The following is a 22,503-nucleotide window of genomic DNA, read 5'->3' as shown; positions in this document are numbered from 1 at the left end:
ATAATCAATCTGATTTCAGTATTGACCATCTGGTGATGTCCATGTGTAGAGTCTTCTCTTGTGTTGTTGGAAGAGGGTGTTTGCTATGATCAGTGTGTTCTCTTGGCAAAACTCTGTTAGCCTTTGACCTGCTTTGTTTTGTACTCCAAGGCCAAATTTGCCTGTTACTCCAGATATCTCTTGACTTCCTACTTTTGTGTTCCAGACCCCTATAATGAAAAGAACATCTTTTTTGGGTGTTAGTTCTAGAAGGTCTTGTAGGTCTTCAAAGAACTGTTCAACTTCAGCTTCTTCAGCATGACTGGTCAGGGCATAGACTTGGATTACTGTGATATTGAATGGTTTGCCTTGGAAACGAACAGAGATCATTCTGTCATTTTTGAGACTGCATCCAAGTAGTGCATTTTGTTTATTAAGTTTGTTTACTATGATGGCTACTCCATTTCTTCTAAGGGATTCTTGCCCACAGTAGTAGATATAATGGTCATCCGAGTTATATTCACCCATTTCAGTCCATTTTAATTCACTGATTCTTAAAATGTCAACATTCACTCTTGGCATCTCCGGGTTTGACCACTTCCAATTTGCTTTTGATTTATGAACTTAACATTCCAGGTGCCTATTCAATATTTCTCTTTACAGCATCGGACTTTGCTTCTATCACCAATCACATCCACAAGTAGGGGGTGTTTTTGCTTTGGCTCCGTCTCTTCATTCTTTCTGGAGTTTTTTCTCCACTGACCTCCAGTAGCATATTGGGCACCTACCGACCTGGGGAGTTCATCTTTCAGTGTCCTATCTTTTTACCTTCTCATACCATTCATCAGGTTCTCAAGGCAAGAATACTGAAGTGTTTGCCATTCCCTTCTCCACTGGGGAAGGAAACGGCAACCCACTCCAGTACTCTTGCCTGGAAAATCCCATGGACAGAGGAGTGTGGTAGGCTACAGTCCATGGGGTCACAAAGAGTCGGACACGACTGAGCGACTTCACTTCACTTCACTTCTCCATTGGACCATGTTTTGTCAGAACTCTCCACCATGAATCCGTTTATCCTTCCACTAATCACTGTGAGAAAAAAACTGATCACTTCTTTCTACTTAGCCACTTGCTTGAGGGCCCTTTCTAGGAGTAGGATTTCTTAAAAGCTTAGCCACTGTAATTGTAAACACTGAGACAGTCTGTTTATAACTGATGACCAGATTTTGTCAGATAAGTGAAGTTGCTCAGTCGTGTCTGACTCTTTGCGACCCCATGGACTGTAGCCTACGAGGCTCCTCTGTCCATGGAATTTTCCAGGCAAGAGTACTGGAGTGGGTTGCCATATCCTTCTCCAGGGGATCTTCCCGACCCAGGAATCGAACCCAGGTCTCCTGCATTGTGGTCAGACACTTTGCCATCTGAGCCAGTACTTCTGGAGCAATGCTGATTTTTTTTATGGTAATATATTCCCAGCTGGAGGTTGAGACTCAGATAAAGAACATAGGAATGCAACAGTGAACCCTTTCTCTGCACAGCTGTGGCCCCATGACTGCTGCAGACTATCTTAGAAAAGAGAACAGCTGCTTAAATTTTGATTGTCTCTTAAATTATACTGAATACAAACAGTAACTTGGGTCCCTCATTTTGCCCCTATTTCTCTATTGGCAGGAAAAGTGAATCATGTTATACATGGTGTTGCTATATAAAATGATAAAAACTTTTTATGTAAATTACTAAATAAAGCAGAAATAAAAACCAAGCCTAAATGTAAAAGCCAAACCTTTAAAAGTAATCATAGTTAGTAATCTGTTATTGGGAATCCTTTTTGAGATTACCTGGGGATTTTTTTCCCTCACTCATTTTAGAAAGTAGAAAACTGATGATGTAAATTGCTCAAGGTCATAACTAAAATTCGAGCTCAGTTCCTTTCCTTCTAATCCAGCAGTCTTTCTCTTAAACGGTTTTTCATATATCAAAATTTTGTACTGATGTGAATGTTGATTGATACTTTCATTTATTAAAATAAATAAGATGAAAGTGCTGTAATGAAAGCAAGTCAGAACATCACTCATCTGTCAGTGTTGTGACTTCTTTGCTGAACTGGATAACAGTTTTCTAATACTGGGAAAATGATGCCTTAATTTTTTTGTGCTATTTTTGGTGTAATGACTGACAAACACACTTTTAAGTTTGATTCTCTTACTAACTTTATCTCCATCAATATCTTAGCCAGAAATTGGCACAGTTTTTCTGTAAAGGGCCAGAGAGTAAATATTTTAGGCTTTACGGGTCATATATAGTCTCTGTCACATATTCTTTGTTTGTTTTATAATCCTTTAGAAATGTAACAAGCTATGATTTATAGCATTTATTAATTTCCATGGTGTAAGTATTCCCATCGTGGCTGATTTCAACCTTCCAGCATGATATCATATTGCATGTGAAGTTGGGTAGCAATGTACCATAACACACCCTTACATAATATTTCCACCGTACAGGTAAAGTGAAAGTGTTAATCGTTCAGTTGTGTCTGACTCTTTGTAACCCCATGGGCTGTAGCCTCCCAGGCTCCTCCATCCATGGACTTCTCCAGGGAAGAATACTGGAGTGGGTTGCCATTTACTACTCCAGGGGTTCTTCCTGACTCAGGGATTGAACCTGGGTCTTCTTCATTGCAGGCAGATTCTTTACCATTTGAGCCATCAGGGAAGCCCACCATGCAGTAAGGCTACAGTCTCTAACCTGGAGAGCATATGCAATAAAATATAGTAAAATACTTAGGAAGTGGTGTGTTTGGGTATTACCTTTGTTTTTAATTTATTTATTCATAAGTTTATATAATTTTATTTTTAACAAATGCCTTTATTTAACAATGAGCTTAAAAATTCCTGGAAAGTTGACAGTTAGCTTCAACTCCTGTAAGTTGGTTCAGACTCACTCCAGCACTGGCAGTTGATCATGTTATTTCTGACTGAGGCTTCCAGCAGATACGTTCGCTCCATCATTGTCCTATATAGCAGTGCATTGTAATACTCTAAATGGGTTAAATTAGAGTTCTGAAGTATAAAGGTAGGCTAGGTTTTATTTCTTTCTGCCTTTGTAAAAAAAATTAATTTGAAAGTAATTTTCTGTGTTTGAAAATATTTTGTTAAATGGCTTCCTGGAGTTCTGAGAAAGGGCATGTTACTCTGGGTCTTGAACTTAAATATAGGAGAGAACTTTCTGATACTGCTGTAATGATTATGTAGTGATTCTGTTATATTTTGAGATTTATTTTAAAATATGTCTCATAGCCTGGTCATATATTCAGAAACTTCGTGAGGTAAAGATTAATTTTTTATTCAGCTGCTTCAGTTCAGTTCTCACTCAGTTGCGTCTGACTCTTTGTGACCCCATGGACTGCAGCATGCCAGGCTCTCACGTCCATCATCAACTCCTGGAGATTAACCAAACTCATGTCCATTGAGTCGGTGATGCCATCCAACCATCTCATCCTCTGTCGTCTTCTTCTCCTCCTGACTTCAATCTTTTCCAGCACTAGGGTCTTTTCAAATGAGTCAGCTCTTCACATCAGGTGGCCAAAGTATTGGAGTTTCAGCTTCAGCATCAGTCCTTCCAATGAACACCCAGGATTGATCTCCTTTAGAATGGACTGGTTGGATCTCCTTGCAGTCCAAGGGACTCTCAAGAGTCTTCTCCAACACCACAGTTCAAAAGCATCAATTTTTCTGTGCTCAGCTTTCTTTATAGTCCAACTCTCACATCCATACATGACTACTGGAAAAACCATAGCTTTGATTAGATGGACCTTGTTGACAAAGTAATATGCTTTTTAATATGCTGTCTAGGTTGGTTATAACTTTCCTTCCAAGGAGTAAGTGACTTTTAATTTCATGGACACAGTCACCATCTGCAGTGATTTTGGAACCCCCAAAAGAAATTCTGCCACTGCTTTCATTGTTTCTCCATCTATTTGACATGAAGTGATGGGTTGGATGCCATGACCTTAGTTTTCTGAATGGTGAGCTTTAAGCCAACTTTTTCACTCTTCTCTTTCACTTTCATCAAGAGGCTCTTTCATTCTTCTTCACTTTCTGCCATAAGGATCGTATTGTGGCTGAGTGGACTCCTGAAAAACTAATCAATAAGAGTAGATTCCAAAGTGTTTTTACTCATTTATTTTAAATATGCAGGTCCTTTTAGAATTGCTGCAGGCTGGAGGCATAGTTCAGTTTGAAGAGAGTCGACTCATCCGTATGGCAGAGAAAGCAGAATTGTAAGTTGTGTTGAAGCCATATATTAGTTCCCATAGAACTACTAGAGTACTACTTCTCTAACTTGAAGCCCAGTTGACTGATGCATTGCCATTTTTTTAAATTAAGAAAAGCTGTGCATGTAATAATTTTTAAAAAACCTAAATGCAAAAGTTTTTGCCTTTCAAGTCTAGAAGTTAGTTTAATTTGCAGAAATTAATAAATTAATAGCAAGTAAATTTGAAGTTCTTGTTCATTTTTTTTTTTAGTGTAAAAATGAAATATCAGTCTTATGGGGTATTTTTTACTTAAAATTTCCATGGTATTTATAGATTTTTGGCAGTTACCTTACATATATATTATAAACAATGCAGAATTTAGCAAGCAGATGCAACGTGTTAGCACTATTGTTTATCTAGTTTGTTAAATATTTCATTTGACATGTTTAATTCTGAACAGGGAAACTTCATATTATTGATTGTATTAGTTTCTAATACATTAACTATTTTTTATATGACATATTGTTGCTTTAACATTTATTTTATACACATCTTTGAAATTTCTTAAAAACATAGTATTCAGCAGCATCTTAAAACCTGTATTCAAAGGAATGGCAGATATTCATATTCCTTAGATACTATAACTTGATTTAACAGTAGAAATCACATCTACTATATTCATTTTCCTTAATACTAACCTCTATGCCTGAACAGATATCTTAAAACAGTAAGTTGATAACCACCTGCCTGTTTGGTACACTGAAATTTTTCCTTTTATGTTCTAGCTACCAAATTTGTGAATTTATGTATGAACGAGAACACCAATATGACAAAATTATTGATTGCTACTTACGTGACCCACTAAGAGAGGTGAGTTAAGAGATCACTTTACCCTTTTTTCTTACTCAGTTTCCTCCCTCAACTTATCAAGTAGAAATAATTATTCAGTAGAAATATTTGGACATATGTTTCTTCATTATTCAACAGCTGTTTATTGAGTGCCTGTTACTAACTCAAGTGTATATTGATAATTTAAACAGATATATAGTTCCTGTAGTTTTATAACTTATTAGTGATGGAGACTGACAGTAAGAAAACCAAATATGTAATTGCAAATTGTGATAAGCATTAGAGAAGGTTCCCACGTGAGTAAATAATGGGGGAACGAACTTATACAGAGCAGCCAGGGAAGGAATCTCAGATAAAATGACATATAAACTGAGTTTTGGAATTTGAGAAGAAGCCAGTCAAGCAAAGAGCCCAGAATAAAAATGTTCAAGGGTAGGGAACAGTATACGCAAAGATCCTGAGGTGGGAAAATTTTTTTACATATTCAAGGAACTGAATAGGGATCATATAAATGAAGCAAAGATCAGTGTAAGTGGAGCATAATGGACAAGGGCAAGACAGATATGATGCGAAACTAAGAATGTGGACAGGACCACCAAAGCAAAAGAATAATATTCACTCTGGGTTAATGAAATCGAGACTGAAATTAATTGGAACAGATTTGCAACTTCTAAGAATCTACCCTAAGGAGAAGGAAATGGCAACCCACTCCGGTGTTCTTGCCTGGAGAATCCCAGGGACGGGGGAGCCTGGTGGGCTTCTGTCTGTGGGGTCGCACAGAGTCGGACACGACTGGAGTGACTTAGCAGCAGCAAGAATCTACCCTAAACAGTTACTCTTTCTCTTTTAAGTCTGTCTTCCATTAGTTAAGGGGCTTCCCTAGTAACTCAGCTGATAAAGAATCTGCCTGCAATGCAAGAAACCCCAGTTTGATGCCTGGGTCGGGAAGATCCACTGGAGGCAGGGTAGGCTACCCACTCCAGTATTCTTGGACTTCCCTGGTGGCTCAGCTGGTAAAGAAACTGCCTGCAATGTGGGAGACTGAGTTCGATCCCTGGCTTGCGAAGATCCCGTGGAGAAGGGAACAGCTACCCACTCCAGTATTCTTGCCTCGAGAATTCCATGAACTGTATTGTCCATGGGGTGGCAAAGAGTCAGACATGACTGAGTGACTTTCACTTCACTCCGTCAATTAACCATCTCCAAATGGTTTTCTTTTCCAAATAATAGATATTTACCAAGACCGATATAGATAATAGATCAGTTCAGTCACTCAGCTGTGTCCGACTCTTTGAGATCACATGGACTGCTGCACACCATTCTTCCCTGTCCATCACCAACTCCTGTAGCTTGCTCAAATTCATGTCAATTGAGTCGGTGATGCCATTCAACCATCTGATCCTCTGTCGTCCCCTTCTCCTGACTTCAGTCTTTCCCATCTTAGGATCTTTTCCAGTGAGTCAGTTCTTCGCATAAGGTGGCCACAGTATTTCAATATCAGTCCTTCCAATGAATATTCAGGACTGATTTGCTTTAGGATTGACTGGTTTGATCTCCCAATCCAAGGGACTCTTCAGAGATAGTAGATAGTGACTAAATATTCTTGAGTGAATGAATGAATAAATTTTATTGTCTTGTGTTTTTCAGGAAGAAGTCTTTAACTACATTCACAATATCTTATCCATTCCTGGTTACAGTGCAGAGGAGAAGCAGTCTGTGTGGCAGAAAGCTATGGATCATATTGAGGTACTGATTCAGTAGAATTTTGAAAACTTTGCCGTATTTGTATAGATATCTCCCAAATTAAGTTTTTGCTAACTATGTAGTGGGAGATATGTTATTAAGTTGATTTGTTTGAGGGTTAACATCTTTTTCAGATCATTTATTCCACCTCACATTTGTGGAAAACCCATGTTATATACAATTTATTATATCATGACTTCTGAAAATAACTCATGTTAAATCAGCTAGTTCACAAACCGGAATTTTAGTGTTTTTTCACAGTGTTCTTAGGAATTCTGAGAGTACTATTGATCTTTTCACCTATCATGTGACAGGAGCCATTCCCTCAATCACCTGATGGAATTTTAGAAACATCACTGCAACGAGTTATTCTCTCTGATGTATTTCCCTTATATAAGAGGATGTATTTCTCTTATGTAAAAGGATGATGATTCTGATTTTGTTTATGAATGCTGTTTTACAGGAATGCAGTAGTTGACTTTGAAACTAAAAGTTCTTTTTTAAATATTTGCTTAGTTGTTAAATACTCAGCAGTGTCTGACTCTTTGTGACTCCATGGAGTAGGGCCCATCAAGCTCCTTTGTCCATGGGATTTCCCAGGTAAGAGTACTGTAGTGGGTAGCCATTCCCTTCACCAGGGGATTTTCCTGTCCCAGGGTTCGAACCCAGGTCTCCTTTATTGCAGGCAAAATCTTTACTGTCTGAGCCAATAGATGGTTGGCCCAAAAGTTTGCTTCAGATGCCTAAATGCGGAGACTAATGTCAATTTCAAAATCAGATTGATTATATTCTTTGCTTCCAAAGATGGAGAAGCTCTATACATTCAGCAAAAACAAGACTGGGAGCTGACTGTGGCTCAGATCATGAACTCCTTATTGTAAAATTCAGACTTAGATTGAAGAAAGTAGGGAAAACCACTGGACCATTCAGGTATGACCCAAATCAAATCCCTTACGATTATAAAATGGAAGTGACAAATAGATTCAAGGGATTAGATCTGTTAGAGTACCTGAAGAACTATGTACGGGGGTTCGTGACATTGTATAGGAGGCAGTGATCAAGACCATCCCCAAGGAAAAGAAATACAAAAAGGCAAAATGGTTGTCTGAGGAGGCCTTACAAATAGCTGAGAAAAGAAGAGAAGCAAAAGGCAAAGGAGAAAAGGAAATATATACCCATCTGAATGCAGAATTCCGAAGAATAGCAAGGATAGATAAAGCCTTCCTCAATGATCAATGCAAAGAAATAGAGGAAAATAGTAGAATGGGAAAGACTAGAGATCTCTTCAAGAAAATTAGAGATACCAAGGGAACATTTCATGCAAAGATGGGCACAATAAAGGATGGGAATGGTATGGAGCTAACAGAAGTAGAAGATATTAAGAAGAGTTGGCAGGAATACACAGAAGAACTATACAGAAAAGATCTTCATGACCCAGATAACCACGATGGTGTGATCACTCAGCTAGAGCCAGACATCCTGGAATGCGAAGTCAAGTGGTCCTTAGGAAGCATCACCATGAACAAAGCTAGTGAAGGTGATGGAATTCCAGTTGTGCTATTTCAAATCCTAAAAGACAATGCTGTGAAGGTGCTGCACTCAATATGCCAGCAAATTGGGAAAATTCAGCAGTGGCCACAGAACTGCAAAAGGTCAGTTTTCATTCCAGTTCCAAAGAAATGGAATGCCAAACAATGTTCAAATGACCGCACAATTACACTCATCTCACACGCTAGCAAAGTAGTGCTCAGAGCTCTCCAAGCCAGGCTTCAGCAATACGTGAACCGTGAACTTCCAGATGTTCAGGTGGTTTTAGAAAAGGCAGAGGAACCAGGGATTTCATTTCCAACATCCATTGGAGCATCAAAAGAGCAAGAGAATTTCAGAAAAACATCTATTTCTGTTTTATTGACTATGCCAAAGCCTTTGACTGTGTGGATCACATAAACTGTGGAAAATTCTGAAAGAGATGGAAATACCAGACCACCTGACCTGCCTTCTGAGAAATCTGTATCAGGTCAAGAAGCAACAGTTAGAATTGGACATGAAACAACAGACTGCTTCCAAATCAGGAAAGGAGTACATCAAGGCTGTATACTGTCACCCTGCTTACTTAACTTACATGCAGAGTACATCATGCGAAATGCCTTGCTGGATGAAGCAGAAGCTGGAATCAAGATTGCCAGGAGAAATACCAATAACCCCAGATATGCAGAGGACACCACCCTTATGGGAGAAAGCGAAGAACTAAAGAGCCTCTTAATGAAAGAGAGAGAGGTGAGTGAAAAAGCTAGCTTAAAACTCAGCATTCAAAAACCAAAGTTCATGGCATCTGGTTCCATCACTTCATGGCAAATAGGGAAACAGTGGAAACAGTGAGATACTTTATTTTCTTGGGTTCCAAAATCACTGCAGATGGTGATTGTGGCCATGAAATTAAAAGACGCTTACTCCTTGGAAGAAAAGCTATGACCAACCTAGACAGCATGTTAAAAAGAGACATTACTTTGCTGATAAAGGTCTGTCTAGTCAAGGCTATGGTTTTTCCCTTAGTCATGTATGGATGTGAGAGTTGGAATATAAAGAAAGCTGAGCACCGAAGAATTGATGCTTTTGAACTGTGGTGCTGGAGAAGACTCTTGAGAGTCCCTTGGACTGCAAGATCAAACCAGTCAGTCTTGAAGGAAATGAGTCCTGCATATTCATTGGAAGGACTGATGTTGAAGCTGACTCTCCAATACTTTGGCCACCTGATGTGAAGTGCTGACTCATTTGAAAAGACCCTGAGCTGGGAAAGAATCAAGGCAGGAGCAGATTGTACAACAGAGAATGAGATGGTTGAATGGCATCACCGACTTGATGGACATGAGTTTGGGTAAGCTCCGGAAGTTGATGAAAGATAGGGAAGCTGGTGTGCTGCAGTCCATGGGGTCGCAAAGAGTCGGACATGACTGTGCAACTGAACTCAACTGATTGTGTGTGTGATGAGGATGGCATCATAATGCATTCTAAAAAAAGGGCCCCCAAATCACTCCTCACTTTAGTTTTCTTAGGTACAAAACATGCAGTATTCTTCAGAAACCAACAGAGCTAGAGAGCTGTTGGAATCTCTTCTGTTTTTTTGGTCCTCTCATTACTGAGAAAAAGAAGTAATGAAGGATGTTGAGGTAGTTCTAGTTTTGTAAATAACATTTACATCTACAAAGTTTGTTTTTTCCTCCTTGTAGCAAGGATCAGGAAATGGTAATGGGTTGAGAGATGTAATGAAAGATATGATTATTCAACATGTTTTAAAAATTTTTTACATATGAAAAATGATAAGAAAGGATGAGCTCTGAAAATTTCATAAAGCATTTCGTGTAATGTGAATACTTTTAGTTCCTGATGATTATGAAGTTTAGATTAGAAATGTGAACAGCATCTAATATAAAACATCTGGTGTGAAAAGTGTTACAGTTAGTAGGATGAAGGACTTGCCACACTTTCATTTATTGGATTGGGAACATATATATGTTATTGAGTCTTATCATGTTTCTGCTAACAACAAGATCAATATGTCTTGGTGAAAGAAAGAAAACCCAAGAAAACCTTCTTCGACTGTGAATTATATTTTTTTCTTCTAATCATTTGATATTCTTTTTCTTTTCATCATCCCCTTTAAGTCTCCATAGTTACATTATGGCTCATTGTTCATTTCATTTCAACTGCATTATGCAGTGCTTTGAGCACATGGACTCCAGACATCCAAAAATGAAGCTCTTGTCTCTCTGCATAATGTGAAACATGATGCATTAATCAATGAACAAACAAATTATTCAGCAGAAAACTCATACTGGTGAAGCAAGAAATATTTTTGCTGTGCAATAATTATTTCTGCTGACTATTTTTCCCACATCTGTGCTTTTTTTTTTAACCTTGAACTTTTTAGTACTTCTGAAGGTCACATTAGAAATCTATAGGCTTTTTGTTGAAGGTCTTGTGTAGCTTTTTTAATGTAAATGAAATCAACATTAAGTGTGTAGAGGGAAAGTCCTTATAATACAGTTTTCAGACAGGATACGTACATAGTGTATGGATTAGTGGTTCTTAACACTTTGCGAGGTACAGACTGCATTTGAAACTCTAATGAAAGATCTGGACCTGTGCTTCATAGTCATGCGCATGTGTACAGATGCATCATTTTGTTCACCATTTCAGGAGCCACAGATTTCCTAAAAGCCATTCTTAGGTTGGGTCTGTGGATTTCAGTAAAGAATCTCTCATTTAGATGGTTTTTCCAATATAGACAATTAATGTTTCATGAGATTTTTAAAAACACTTTTCATTTTGAAATATAAAGAGAAAAGTTCATAAAATAAAAGTACAGTTTAATAAATTAAAAACTCAACATACCAGAAATAGTTATTGCTAGTACACTAGACTGTTTCAATGTATCCTTTCCTGATCATGGTTCACTGCCTCACTAATACTGTCAGAAAAAGAGGATAAATATTCATTATCCTCATTCTTCTGATAATTTATTGCACTTTTATATATTGTCATTGCATCTGCCTGCACCCCTAAAGATATATGTTTTGTTTGGCTTGTTGATGAACTTTATATAAATAAGGTTATACTCTGAGGTTATTTTCTTTTTCTGAATATTTTGAGAAGTTTATATATTTTGTTGTATGTAGCTGCGGTTCATTTTTATTATGGTACAGTATTAAATTTTATAAGTATATCACTGCCTATCCATTCTACTGATACCTTACATGTGTATCTTGAACACAGCCACATGCGTTTTTCTAGTACAGTGTCTGTTTGATCTCCAGTCCAGCATTACAGCATCAGCTGAGAACTTGATAGAAATGCTGTTTCAGTCTTCTCCTCAGTCCTAATTAATCAGAAACTCTGGTGACAGGGCCCAACAGTATATTTTAATAAGCCCCTCTAGTGATTTTGGTGCATGTTAACATTTGATAATCTCCGTTCTAGGGTGTGTAGTTGTCACTTAACTGGGATAAATATTTTAAACGTCAGCAGATGCCAGCATTGTGTGAGATTTTCCACTGACTCTATATTCTTGCTGAACTTTTAAAATTTTGTCTGTCTAGTGGATGTATAATGACATTTCATTTTGTTTTAAATTTACATATCCTTAATTATTGAGATTGATAGATTCATATTTATTGGCCATTTAAATTTTCTTTCTGTGACATCACTCTTCAAGTCTTTTGCCCATTTTTCTGTTAGAATGTCTCTTGTACTCATTGATGAAGGAATTCCTTGTGTATCCTAGATGTTAGTCTTATTTTCAGTGATACGTGTTGCAAGTATCTTCTACTCCCTGGCTTTTTTCTGTGGTTCTTTTTAAGAAAAGTTTTTTTTTTTGTTTTTAACTAGTCAGAATAATCAGTTTTTTTCCTTCGGTACTGAAGAAGTCCTTCTGTATTGTCTAAAAGCTTTCTTGTTTCTTTTTTTAACTTTAAATCTTAGACCCACCTGAATGCGGTTTTTGTATAGGGTTTGAGGTGGGGATTAATTAATTTTTTTAAAATATGGATACCTAGTTCTCTCAGGAACAATTTTTTTCCATTTTTGAATTTTTCCCCTTTTTAAAAATTGAAGTATAGTTGATTTACAATGTTTCAGGTATACAGCAAAGTGATTCAGTTGTATATATATATTTTTTCCATTTCATATTCTTTTCCATTATAGGTTATTACAAGATATATATTGAATATAGTCCCCTGTGCAATATAGTAGGTCCTTATTATTTATCTATTTTTTATATAGTAGTGTATATCTGTTTATCCAAAATCCCTAATTGATCCCTCCCCCCTTTCCCCTTTAGTTTCTATAAGTTTGTTTTCTATGTATGTGAGTGTTATTTCTGTTTTGTAAATAAATTGATTTGCATCATTTATTTTAGATTCCACATGTAAGTGATATCATATGGTATTTATCTTTGTCTGATTTCATTTAGTGTGATAATCTCTAGGTCCATCCATTCTGCTGCAAATGTCATTATTTCGTTCTTTTTAATGGCTAAGTAATATTCCATCATATACCGCATCTTCTTTATCCAGTCATCTGTCTGTACACATTTAGGTTGCTTCCATGTCTTGACTGTTGTAAATAGTGCTGCTAGGAACATTGGAATGCATGTATCTTTTTGATTTAAAGTTTTTACCTTTTCTAGGTGGACATATGCTCAGGAGTGGGATTGCTGGATCATATGGTAGTTGTAATTTTGGTTTTTTGAGGAACCTCCATTTTCCATAGTGACTAAACCAATTTACATTCCCACCAACAGTATAGGAGGGTTCCCTTTTATCCACACCTTTTCCAGTATTTACTATTTGTAGACTTTCTGATGATGGCCTTTCTGATCCATGTGAGGTGATATCTCATTTTAGTTTTGATTTGCATTTTTCTAATAGCAATGTTGAGCATGTTTTCATGTGTCTGTTGGCCATCTGTTTGAGAAATGGAGAAATGTGTTTAGATCTCCTGCCTATTTATTGATTGGATTTTGTGTGTGTGTGTGTGCGCGCACGTGCACATGCTATAGGAGCTGTTTGTACATTTTGGAAATCAATCCCTTATTGGTTGCATTGTTGGCAAATATTCTTTCCCATTCTGAAGGCTATCTTTTTATTTTATGTTTTCCCTTGCTCTACAGAAGCTTGTAAGTTTGATTGGGTCCCATTTGCTTATTTTTGCTTTTGTTTTCAGTACTCTAGGAGATGGATCCAAAAAAACATTGCTGTATTTATATCAAAGAGTGTTCTGCCTAAGTTTTCCTATAGGAGTTTTATAGTATCTGCTCTTACATTTAGGTCTTTAGTCCATTTTGAGTTTATTTTGTATATGGTGTTAGAGAATGGTCAGTTTTCATTCTCTTACATGTAGCTGTCCAGTTTGCCCAGCACCAGTTATTTAAGAGCTGTCTTTTCTCCACTGTGTATTCTTGCCTTGTCATAGATTAATGACCGTTAGTGTGGGTTTGGGTTTATTTCTGGGCTTTCTTTCCTGTTCCATTGATCTGTGTCCTAGCAACAGTTATTTTAAAAGATTACCTTTATGCACTGCTCAATAGTGCTAACTTATGATGAGACATCAAGAATCTCTGTGTTTTGTCTTTTTCTGGGTCTTGTTCTGTTTGATTGGGCTTGAAGTCACTAGAAATATTGTTGTTTTATAATAAGTCTTCATATTTTTAAAAGAGTATTGTCTGCTTAGTTCCAAATACCTTTTAGAATCAACTTGTCAAGTTCCTAACCTTATGACTGTGACAGGGATTGCATTGAATCTTTGAATCTTTTTTAATCTGACATCTTTACATTATGAGGCTTCTACCTTATGACTGTATGGTGTAACTGTTTGTTCAGTACCTTTCTGTAACATTTTATAATTTCCTCTGTAGATTTCCTCTGTAGATTCCTCTGTAGATTCATCTACTGTTACATTTATTGTTACAACTTCATATATTTTAGCAAAACACTAATGTTAATAATGTTAATAATATGGTTAAAATTTTATTTCTGACACATAATGTTTAGTATAAAAATTTTTGTGGAAGTCTTCTATTTCTAGTATGCTAAAAATTTCTCCCTTATTCTGTTTTTGTCATGAATTTTATTGGTATTAAATCAGCTTTGAATTCTATGGATAAATGCAACTTGAGCCTGTTATATTATCTTTTTTATACATTGTTAGATTCTATCTTTATTTATCAGTGTTCGCAATTAAGACCAATGTATAATTTTCCTTCCTTCCTTATGTTCTACAGGGTTTAGGTATCAGAGTTTTGCTACGCTTATAAAATGAGCTGAGCTGAAGAAGTTTCCTTTTTTCTATTCTTTGTAAGATATTAATTAACTTTGTAATTATTTTTTCCCTAAATGATATCTGGGAACTTACCAGTGAAGCTATATGGGCCTGGAGTGTTTTATATAGGAAGATTTTTGACTATTCATTCAATTTCTTTAGTGACTACTAATCAATGCAGATTTTCTGTTTCTTAAGTCAGTTTATTGAATTACATTTTTCTAAGAATTTAGCCATTTTGACTGAATTTTCAAATTCTTGACATAGATTAATTCATAATAGTTTATCTTTTTAATATCTGAAGATCAGTAGTAATATCCCCCTTTTCATATGTGATATTGATTAGTTGTGCCTTTTCTGTTTTGAGATGTGTTGTATGAAAATAGTATAAACTACAGTTATTTGTGTCAGCTAAGTATTATTAATCCTAAAACACCAACACAAAATTTTTAGATTTATATCATGAATATTGCAGTCATGATAGTTCATCGTATTTTTATTTGACAGTACAATATGTTGGTCTATAGACAGTCTTTGCATTTTAGCCGTGGATCATGCAATTGAAAAGGTAGAATAGGGTCACACAAACCAAGTAAGAGGAGAGTTTCAAGAAGAAAGGGATAGCCAGTAGTGTCTAGGAAAGTTCAAGGAGAGGGCAGATGGCAAGTCTTAGATTTGACAGAAAAAGGTCTTATTAACAGTGGTCAACCTCTTAGTGTCATTTAAGACTTATGACCTTAAGTTAATTTCTTAAGACAGTTTTGGTTTCAAACTCTACAAGGCATTGGAGGTAAAGTTTCAGAAGTCTTAGCTAAAGAAATGGCAACTGTGGTTTTTTTTTTCTTCATTTCTTTAAGTAATTACTTTAAGCTCAAAGGTAAATTCACTGGCAGAGAATTTGGGGAGCTTTTGTTCTTACTATTCATCCTGTAGGTATCATGGCCTAAATCCAGAATTTTAGTGCTTTCATTTTCAATGAATTCTGAATTACCTTTTATATAAAAATCTGATCTTTTTTTAAAATGATGTTTTTCTGATTTTGCTCACTTGCAATATGTCTTTAAATTGTGGCCCTATATTGAGGTCTCCTGAAAAGCAGTATAGAAGCTCGTGAAGGTATCGATGTTGGTATCATGCGTCACATCTGTGGAAATTCTATTTAAATTTAACACTGTAGATTATTTTATCTTTTTCTTTTGTTACAGGAACTTGTGGCCCTCAAGCCCTGTAAAGCTGCAGAGCTGGTTGCTACTCACTTTTCTGAACAGATCGAAACAGTCATTAAGAAACTTCAGGTAAATTCTGCAGAACATCTAGTGGAGAGACAGTTACTGAATACCCACCTAGGAATCTTTATTGTAATGGTTTCTTCCCTTCATTGTTTCCCTTTAATGTTTCTACACATTGTGTGTGTGCATGTGCATGCCTAGAAGCAATTCTTTGATAATCTGCGTCTAGAAATGAGGGGGTTTATCTTTATGCATAATGAGTATTACCATCCCAGAAACATTTTTGGAAATATAACCTGTACTTACTCTAAAGTTGTAATCCGCAGAGGGTCCTCCTCCCCAACCCCACCCCAACTCTTACCTTTTTCTATAGTGACTATGACTATATTCTCTTCGGAGTTCATGTTATTTGTTTAGATTTCTGTTGTGCTCCTATTGGGCTAATGCTGTCTATTTAGAACTTTTTTGGGGGAAAATCTTAGCTGGAATACAGCTGTTTTAATGCTGAATACTGAGATGCTCAGTTTGAAGTACTGTTTAATGGACCTAGCATTCCATTTGTCACTACTAATGGTAGTACTAGTAGTGAGTTTTGCTCACTACCATGGTGGCCACAAGTGATAGAGATAGAGATTAGGACAATGACAGGGGCATGTAGCACAACCAAGAGTCCTCAGGTAGCAATCATAGTAGTAGAAGTTAGGTATGCAAGAGGGAAACCAAAGTAGTGATTTGTGGGGGGCAGCTTTATACATGAGTGATAAAGATAGGGATTTCATTTCATTTCATTCATTCATAGTCACACTACATAATACTGTGGCCCCACTCTGTACCACAGTATGGTAGACTCTGGGGGGGCACTGATAAGAATATAGTCTTTTTCTTAATTTTTCCTGTGGGATAGAGAAGTACTTATATAACCACAGTATATTGTTATAAGCTCTACACCAGACATACATAAAAAGTGCTGTAGGAACAAGTGACAGACTGTGTGAGCAAGTCAGACAAGTGTTCCCAGATATGCCCAAACTGGGTCTTGAATAATTGGTGTCAGTTTTCCAGGCAGAGAATTGAAAAGGGCATTCTAGATAAAGGGCTCTGGGTGAGGAAAGACTTGAAGGCATGAAGCAGCATTCATATTCAGAGAATGATGTGGTAAAGATGATGGTGGAAGAAGCATTAGATTAATCTGTAAAAGATATATTGGAAGAAAGGAATTAAATGTATAGAGACTGGAAAATAGTTTGGGGGCTGATACTGAACAGTCATATGTGTAATGCTAAGAAATTATGCTGTATCTTCTGTGTGCTGGAGACTGAAGTTTCTTTTAAGCAAAGGAGTGATACCAGTAGATTCATTTGATAGAATATTAACTCCGTGTGTGGAGAATGGGCTGGCAAAGAGAGCAAATAGAGGCGAGACCAGTTGGGAGGCAAAAGGTCTTGGCAAGAAATGGTTAGGACAGGATGAAAGCATTGCCGGTGGAGAGGACAAGTCTAAGATACATTTGTGAAATAAAATGTGTGGGGCTTGGAAATTAGTTGAATGTAATGGGTGGAGTCCTTGCAATGAACACCCAGGATTGATCTCCTCTAGAATGGACTCTCAAGAGTCTTCTCCAGCACCACAGTTCAAAAGCATCAGTTCTTTGGTGCTCAGCTTTCTTCACAGTTCAACTCTCACATCCATACATGACCACGGGAAAAACCATAGCCTTGACTAGACAGACCTTTGTTGGCAAAGTAATGTCTCTGCTTTTTAATATGCTATCTAGGTTGGTCATAACTTTCCTTCCAAGGAGTAAGAGTCTTTTAATTGGTGATGGACAGGGAGGCCTGGCATGCTGTGATTCATGGGGTCGCAAGGAGTCGGACACGACTGAGCAACTGAACTGAATGGGTGGAGTGAAAAATGACTCCTGGGTCTATAGGGTTGGTTGTCCAGTATGATGAGGTCCATTAACTCAAGATAAGGAGTCCTCTATTAATTCAGTGAATATTTCTTTTGGCTGTGGGCCAACAGAAAGAAGAGAAAAGTCACTCAGTCATGTCTGACTCTGCAACCCCATGGACTATACAGTTCATGGAATTCTTCAGGCCAGAATACTGGAGTGGGTAGCCTTTCCCTTCTCCAGGAGATCTTCCCAACCCATGGATTGAGCCCAGGTCTCCCACATTGCAGGCGGATTCTTTTCCAGCTGAGCCACAAGGGAGGCCATGGGCCAAAAACACATTGATAAAGTGATGATATAAAAACATATACAGTTGACTCTTGAACAATGCAAGGGTTCAGGGTGCCAATCCCAATGTAGTCAGAAGTCCCTATATAACTTTTGACTAACTACTAATAGCCTACTGTTGGCTGGGAACCTTACCAGTAACAGAAACCTTCAATTAACACATGCTTTGTATATTACATGTATTATGTACTGTAGTCTTAGAATAAGTGAGCTAGAGAAAAGAAAATGTTATTAAGAAAATCTTAAGAGAAAATACATTTACAGCACTGAACAAAATTTATCAATACTGTTGTATATTTACAAGATGAATCATCCATCAGTAGCCATATCAATATTGTCTTTTACAAAGCACTGTATATGTTATATATATTATTAAAACATGACATCAAAAAATGAAAAAATGTGAAAAAGAAATTTGTATTTATTTACAAGCATAACAACTCATGCATTGATAATGAGAAAGCAGTATGATTGCTTTATGGTGGCCTAGTGTAACTGATATGATTGCTTCATGGTAAGCCTCGCCTGTGCCTTAATGAGTGAATTGTTATAAAATTTTTATAGCACAAAGTATTGTTGTTCAGTCACTCAGTCGTATCTGACTCTTTGTGACCCCATGGACTGCAGCACACCAGGCTTAACTTGTAGTTTGCTGTCTCTTCTGTAGTTGATTATATTGGAGAGTTAATGAGGTTTTTTTGGTGGTGGTTGCTATTTGGACCTCACCTAGATTAACTGTCTCACAGTTGGCCATTGTCACAGGGAGAACCAGGTGAGGCAGGGTGAACCCATCTGTGCCACCAGAGCAGGTCAGAGCACTTGCTCTGGACCCATTCCAAGGGTCCTCATGCTGGGAACTGTTACAGGATTTGTCTCAGTAGAGGGCATTTTTTTTTTTTGGCAAGGGTTGAGGGGCAAAACAATGTATTTATATTTGTTCTACACTCAGAATTGAATATGTGGCAATGATTAGAATTACTGAGAAGAAATGACCTCCAAATGACTCTTTAGCATTTCTTAGATCTGCACAGAGAGCTCACTAGAAGTAAACATATGCATGCATGCTTTTTAAAGGGATGTTCTAAAATTCTTTATCACAGCATAGTTGGAAGAGTTTGTTTTAATATTTAATTGTATTCTTTATTTTTCTGTTCAGAACCAGGTTTTGCTTTTCAAGTTTTTGAGAAGCCTTCTTGACCCAAGGTATGTTTATAAAATTTAGTTTTTCATGATACATAGGTGAAAAACCAAAGGAAATAAATTGAGTTTAAGAAACTGACTCATGATATCCAGATAGTATAGTCAGCTCTTGATTTTTAATATTAGCAGGAGTACTGGTTATAGAGATTATTCTAAATACATGATTGGAAAACTGATTACATCTTGAAGGTATATTTTCCTTCCCATTTGAATGTGAACCTACATGATAAGTTGTCATCTATGTAAAGAAAATGATGAAGTCATGCCATTAGGACTTGTTTCAGGAAGAATTTGATGACCATCTAGCTTCCTCTGCCTCTGGTAGCATCACTCCTTCTGACTCCTTATTCTATTCTGTATAGTGACAGCTTTACTTTTCAAAGTAAATAACCTAGTTCCCAGCCCACCTTTAAATATATTACTTTTTAAACTTTCATTTGAAATGTTTAGTTTTAAATAACTTTCTGGAGATGTGGGAAGGAAAGTTTAAATGTTTCTTTAAGTGCTTCTATAATACTCATCAAATAAAAACTAAACCAAGGAGATGATGAGATTAGTAATGGGTTTGTAAGCAAAGCAGCTCTGTATGTGAGATCTTAATGTCTTCCTGCCCTGGCGGCTCAGACAGTAAAATCTGCCTGCAATGCAGGAGACCTGGCTTTGATCCCTGGGTTGGGAAGGTCCTCTGGAGAAGCGAATGGCTGCCCACTCCAGTATTCTTGCCTGGAGAATTCCATGGATATAGGAGCCTGGCGGGCTACAGTCTATGGGTTGCAAAGAATTGGACATGACTGAGCAACTTAACAGTTTTAAGACAGTCACTCTTAACCAGAATTGTGTGTCAGAATCACCTAAGAAACTTTTAAAAATATAGGTGCCTGAGCCTAACCCCACAGAATTATCATGATGTACATCTGGAGTTAAGCATCACTGACTTGAATGTAATATTCTAGGGTGACATAGCTTTCGCATGCCTTGTGATGTACTCTAGCCATTGAAAACAGTCATATACTTACTTTAGAGATTCAGTTCAGTTGCTCAGTCGTGTCCAACTCTTTGCGACCCCATGAACCGCAGCACACCAGGTCTCCCTGTCCATCACCAACTCCCGGAGTTTACCCAAACTCATGTCCATTGAGTCGGTGATGCCATCCAACTATCTGATCCTCTGTCATCCCCTTCTCCTACCCTCAATCTTTCCCAATATCAAGGTCTTTTCAAATGAGTCAGCTCTTCGCATCCTATGGCCAAAGTATATTATTATAAAAATATAAAATTTTGGCTATTCTAGTATTCTCTACTATTTTTAAATGTCAAAATACCAGAAGTTTTGTAGATTGTAAAAATTCTTTGAAATTTCTGTCATTTAAACCTTAACCAGATTATGCTTCTTTATTTTTTTATTTATTTTTAAAATTTATTTATTTTTTTTATTTATTTTTGTTGGTTTTGCCCTACATTGACATGAATTCGCCCCAGGTGTACATGAGTTCCCCCTCCTGAGTCATACAGATGTGTGAATGTTGAGAAAAGCAGTCTGACTACATACCTTCCTGAGCTCCAGTTCGATACGTTTTCAAAGTATCTATGTTTTAGTTCCCTGGTTGCAGAAATTACTGAGGCTCGACATCTGTTTTTAATTTGTATGAGTCATGTGTTCTTCCTTCAGATCCAGTTTGGACCCTAGCCCACCGCTGGAATTAACTGATGGAGATACCTTAGAATTATGGTTAGGGGTAGGAGGGAAGGAAGAGAGCTGGGGGAAGGATGGGGCTGAGGGTGGAGCTGAGAAGAAGGGAAACGGGGCCAAGGAGGACTGAGCTAAGTGGAAGAGGAAGGAGGTGCCCAGCCCTTTCTCTGGATCCCATGGACCTTTTTTCCCCAGAGCAGAATTCCTTCTATCCCACCAGTATCAGATCCATTCTCTTAAGACCTGATCCCTCTTCCCCTTGAATAATTTATTTTAACTGAGTCCTTGTTCTCCAGCCATCCTACCTGGATATACTCTAGCTGGAAGGACAGAGAAGTTCAGCTTTGAACTTGGCCTTTTCTCATATGTAGCAAAGTATAGAGGACAATGGCGATGAAATCTTAATTTTTTTAAAAAAATTAGGTAATAGAAATATCACTTTAGTCATTTGCTCTGCTGTTGCTCTGATATTTAATTTAAACTTCACAGTAATAAAAATGGCAAATCACAAGAGTATTAGAGGTCTTCCATGAAAAGTCCTGCTCTATTATTACCTATACCTAGATTGTAAATATGTTATAAGGTAAGATCCTTTATAACATGAGCAACTGAACTAAAGATCCTTTCGAAGTACTATGACAGTTGTTCACTAGCAAACCACAAATAATTTTGCATTTACTCAGTATATGAGTGAGGTGGCTCAGTGGTAAAGAATCTGCCTGCCAGTGTAGGAGACACAGGTTCAATCCCCAGGTTGGGAACATCCCCTGGAAAAGGAAATAGCAAGCCACTCCAGTATTGTTGCCTGGGAAATCCCATAGACAGAGGAGCCTGGCAGGGTACAGTCCAAGAAGTTAGAAAAGAATCGGACGCAACTTAGCAACTAAACAATAGCAGTATATTTTATCTCCCTAAATATCTCCCAACCCAGGATAATTAAGTTAACTTTTCACACATTACTCCTTCCTTGTCACATCAATTCAGCTCCCAGGCTCTGTCTCACCTACTTCAGAGAGAAGCAGTGCACGCACAGTCCTTTCCCTTTCCTCTCCCCACAAAGCCACGTGACCTGGAATGTCCTCACTTTTGGTGTAAGAGCCAGGTCGCCAGCTTTACGTTAGCCTAGAGAAATTAAGAGTTGACAAAGATTCTCCTCTTGACCAAACTTTATTCAGACTCCTCTGAGCCCTCTGCTCCACTAGGTCTGACCTTGGGCTTCCATCTCTGTTTTTGTGGAGTGTATTTTGAAGAATCCTGCTATGTCATTTTAGCCAGAATCCTTACCCTCAGTATCTGGTCACCCTTGATGTCTGTCCAAATTTCCTGTTCCCTACCACCCCCCAGGAAATACCTGATCCTTTCGGCCTGCCTTCAGCAAGTATTCTGTTAGGTTAGTTTGTCAAAGAATTATCCTGTCCTCTTAGTAATTTTCTATCCATGGACTGCCCCCTAACCCATGGCTGTAAATCTCCACTTCTTGTGTTTGAGTTGAGCCCAGTCTCTC

General features: G+C 37.5%; 1 protein-coding gene across 9 annotated transcripts in view; it reads left to right on the top strand.

Annotated features, from left to right (window-relative positions):
* The window catches only part of VPS8 (VPS8 subunit of CORVET complex), a 313,442-nt gene that overhangs the window by 146,878 nt on the left and 144,061 nt on the right, over window positions 1-22,503 (top strand). For all 9 annotated transcript variants that reach the window (XR_016038004.1, XM_088838472.1, XM_055408827.2 and 6 more), the window contains exons 31-35: window positions 4,176-4,258; window positions 5,020-5,104; window positions 6,731-6,829; window positions 15,847-15,936; window positions 19,266-19,312. Coding sequence is in view for 8 of the 9 variants with exons in the window: in XM_088838472.1 (XP_088694598.1) it covers window positions 4,176-4,258; window positions 5,020-5,104; window positions 6,731-6,829; window positions 15,847-15,936; window positions 19,266-19,312 (404 nt within the window). In the remaining variant the exon portion in view is untranslated. The remainder of the gene's footprint in view (window positions 1-4,175; window positions 4,259-5,019; window positions 5,105-6,730; window positions 6,830-15,846; window positions 15,937-19,265; window positions 19,313-22,503) is intronic.

The sequence above is a fragment of the Moschus berezovskii genome, chromosome 1, assembly GCF_049115385.1.
Source record: "Moschus berezovskii isolate FMDL1 chromosome 1, NW_MosBer_1.0, whole genome shotgun sequence".
NCBI classification, from domain to species: Eukaryota; Metazoa; Chordata; class Mammalia; order Artiodactyla; family Moschidae; genus Moschus; species Moschus berezovskii.
This window is presented reverse-complemented; position numbering and strand designations above follow the sequence as displayed.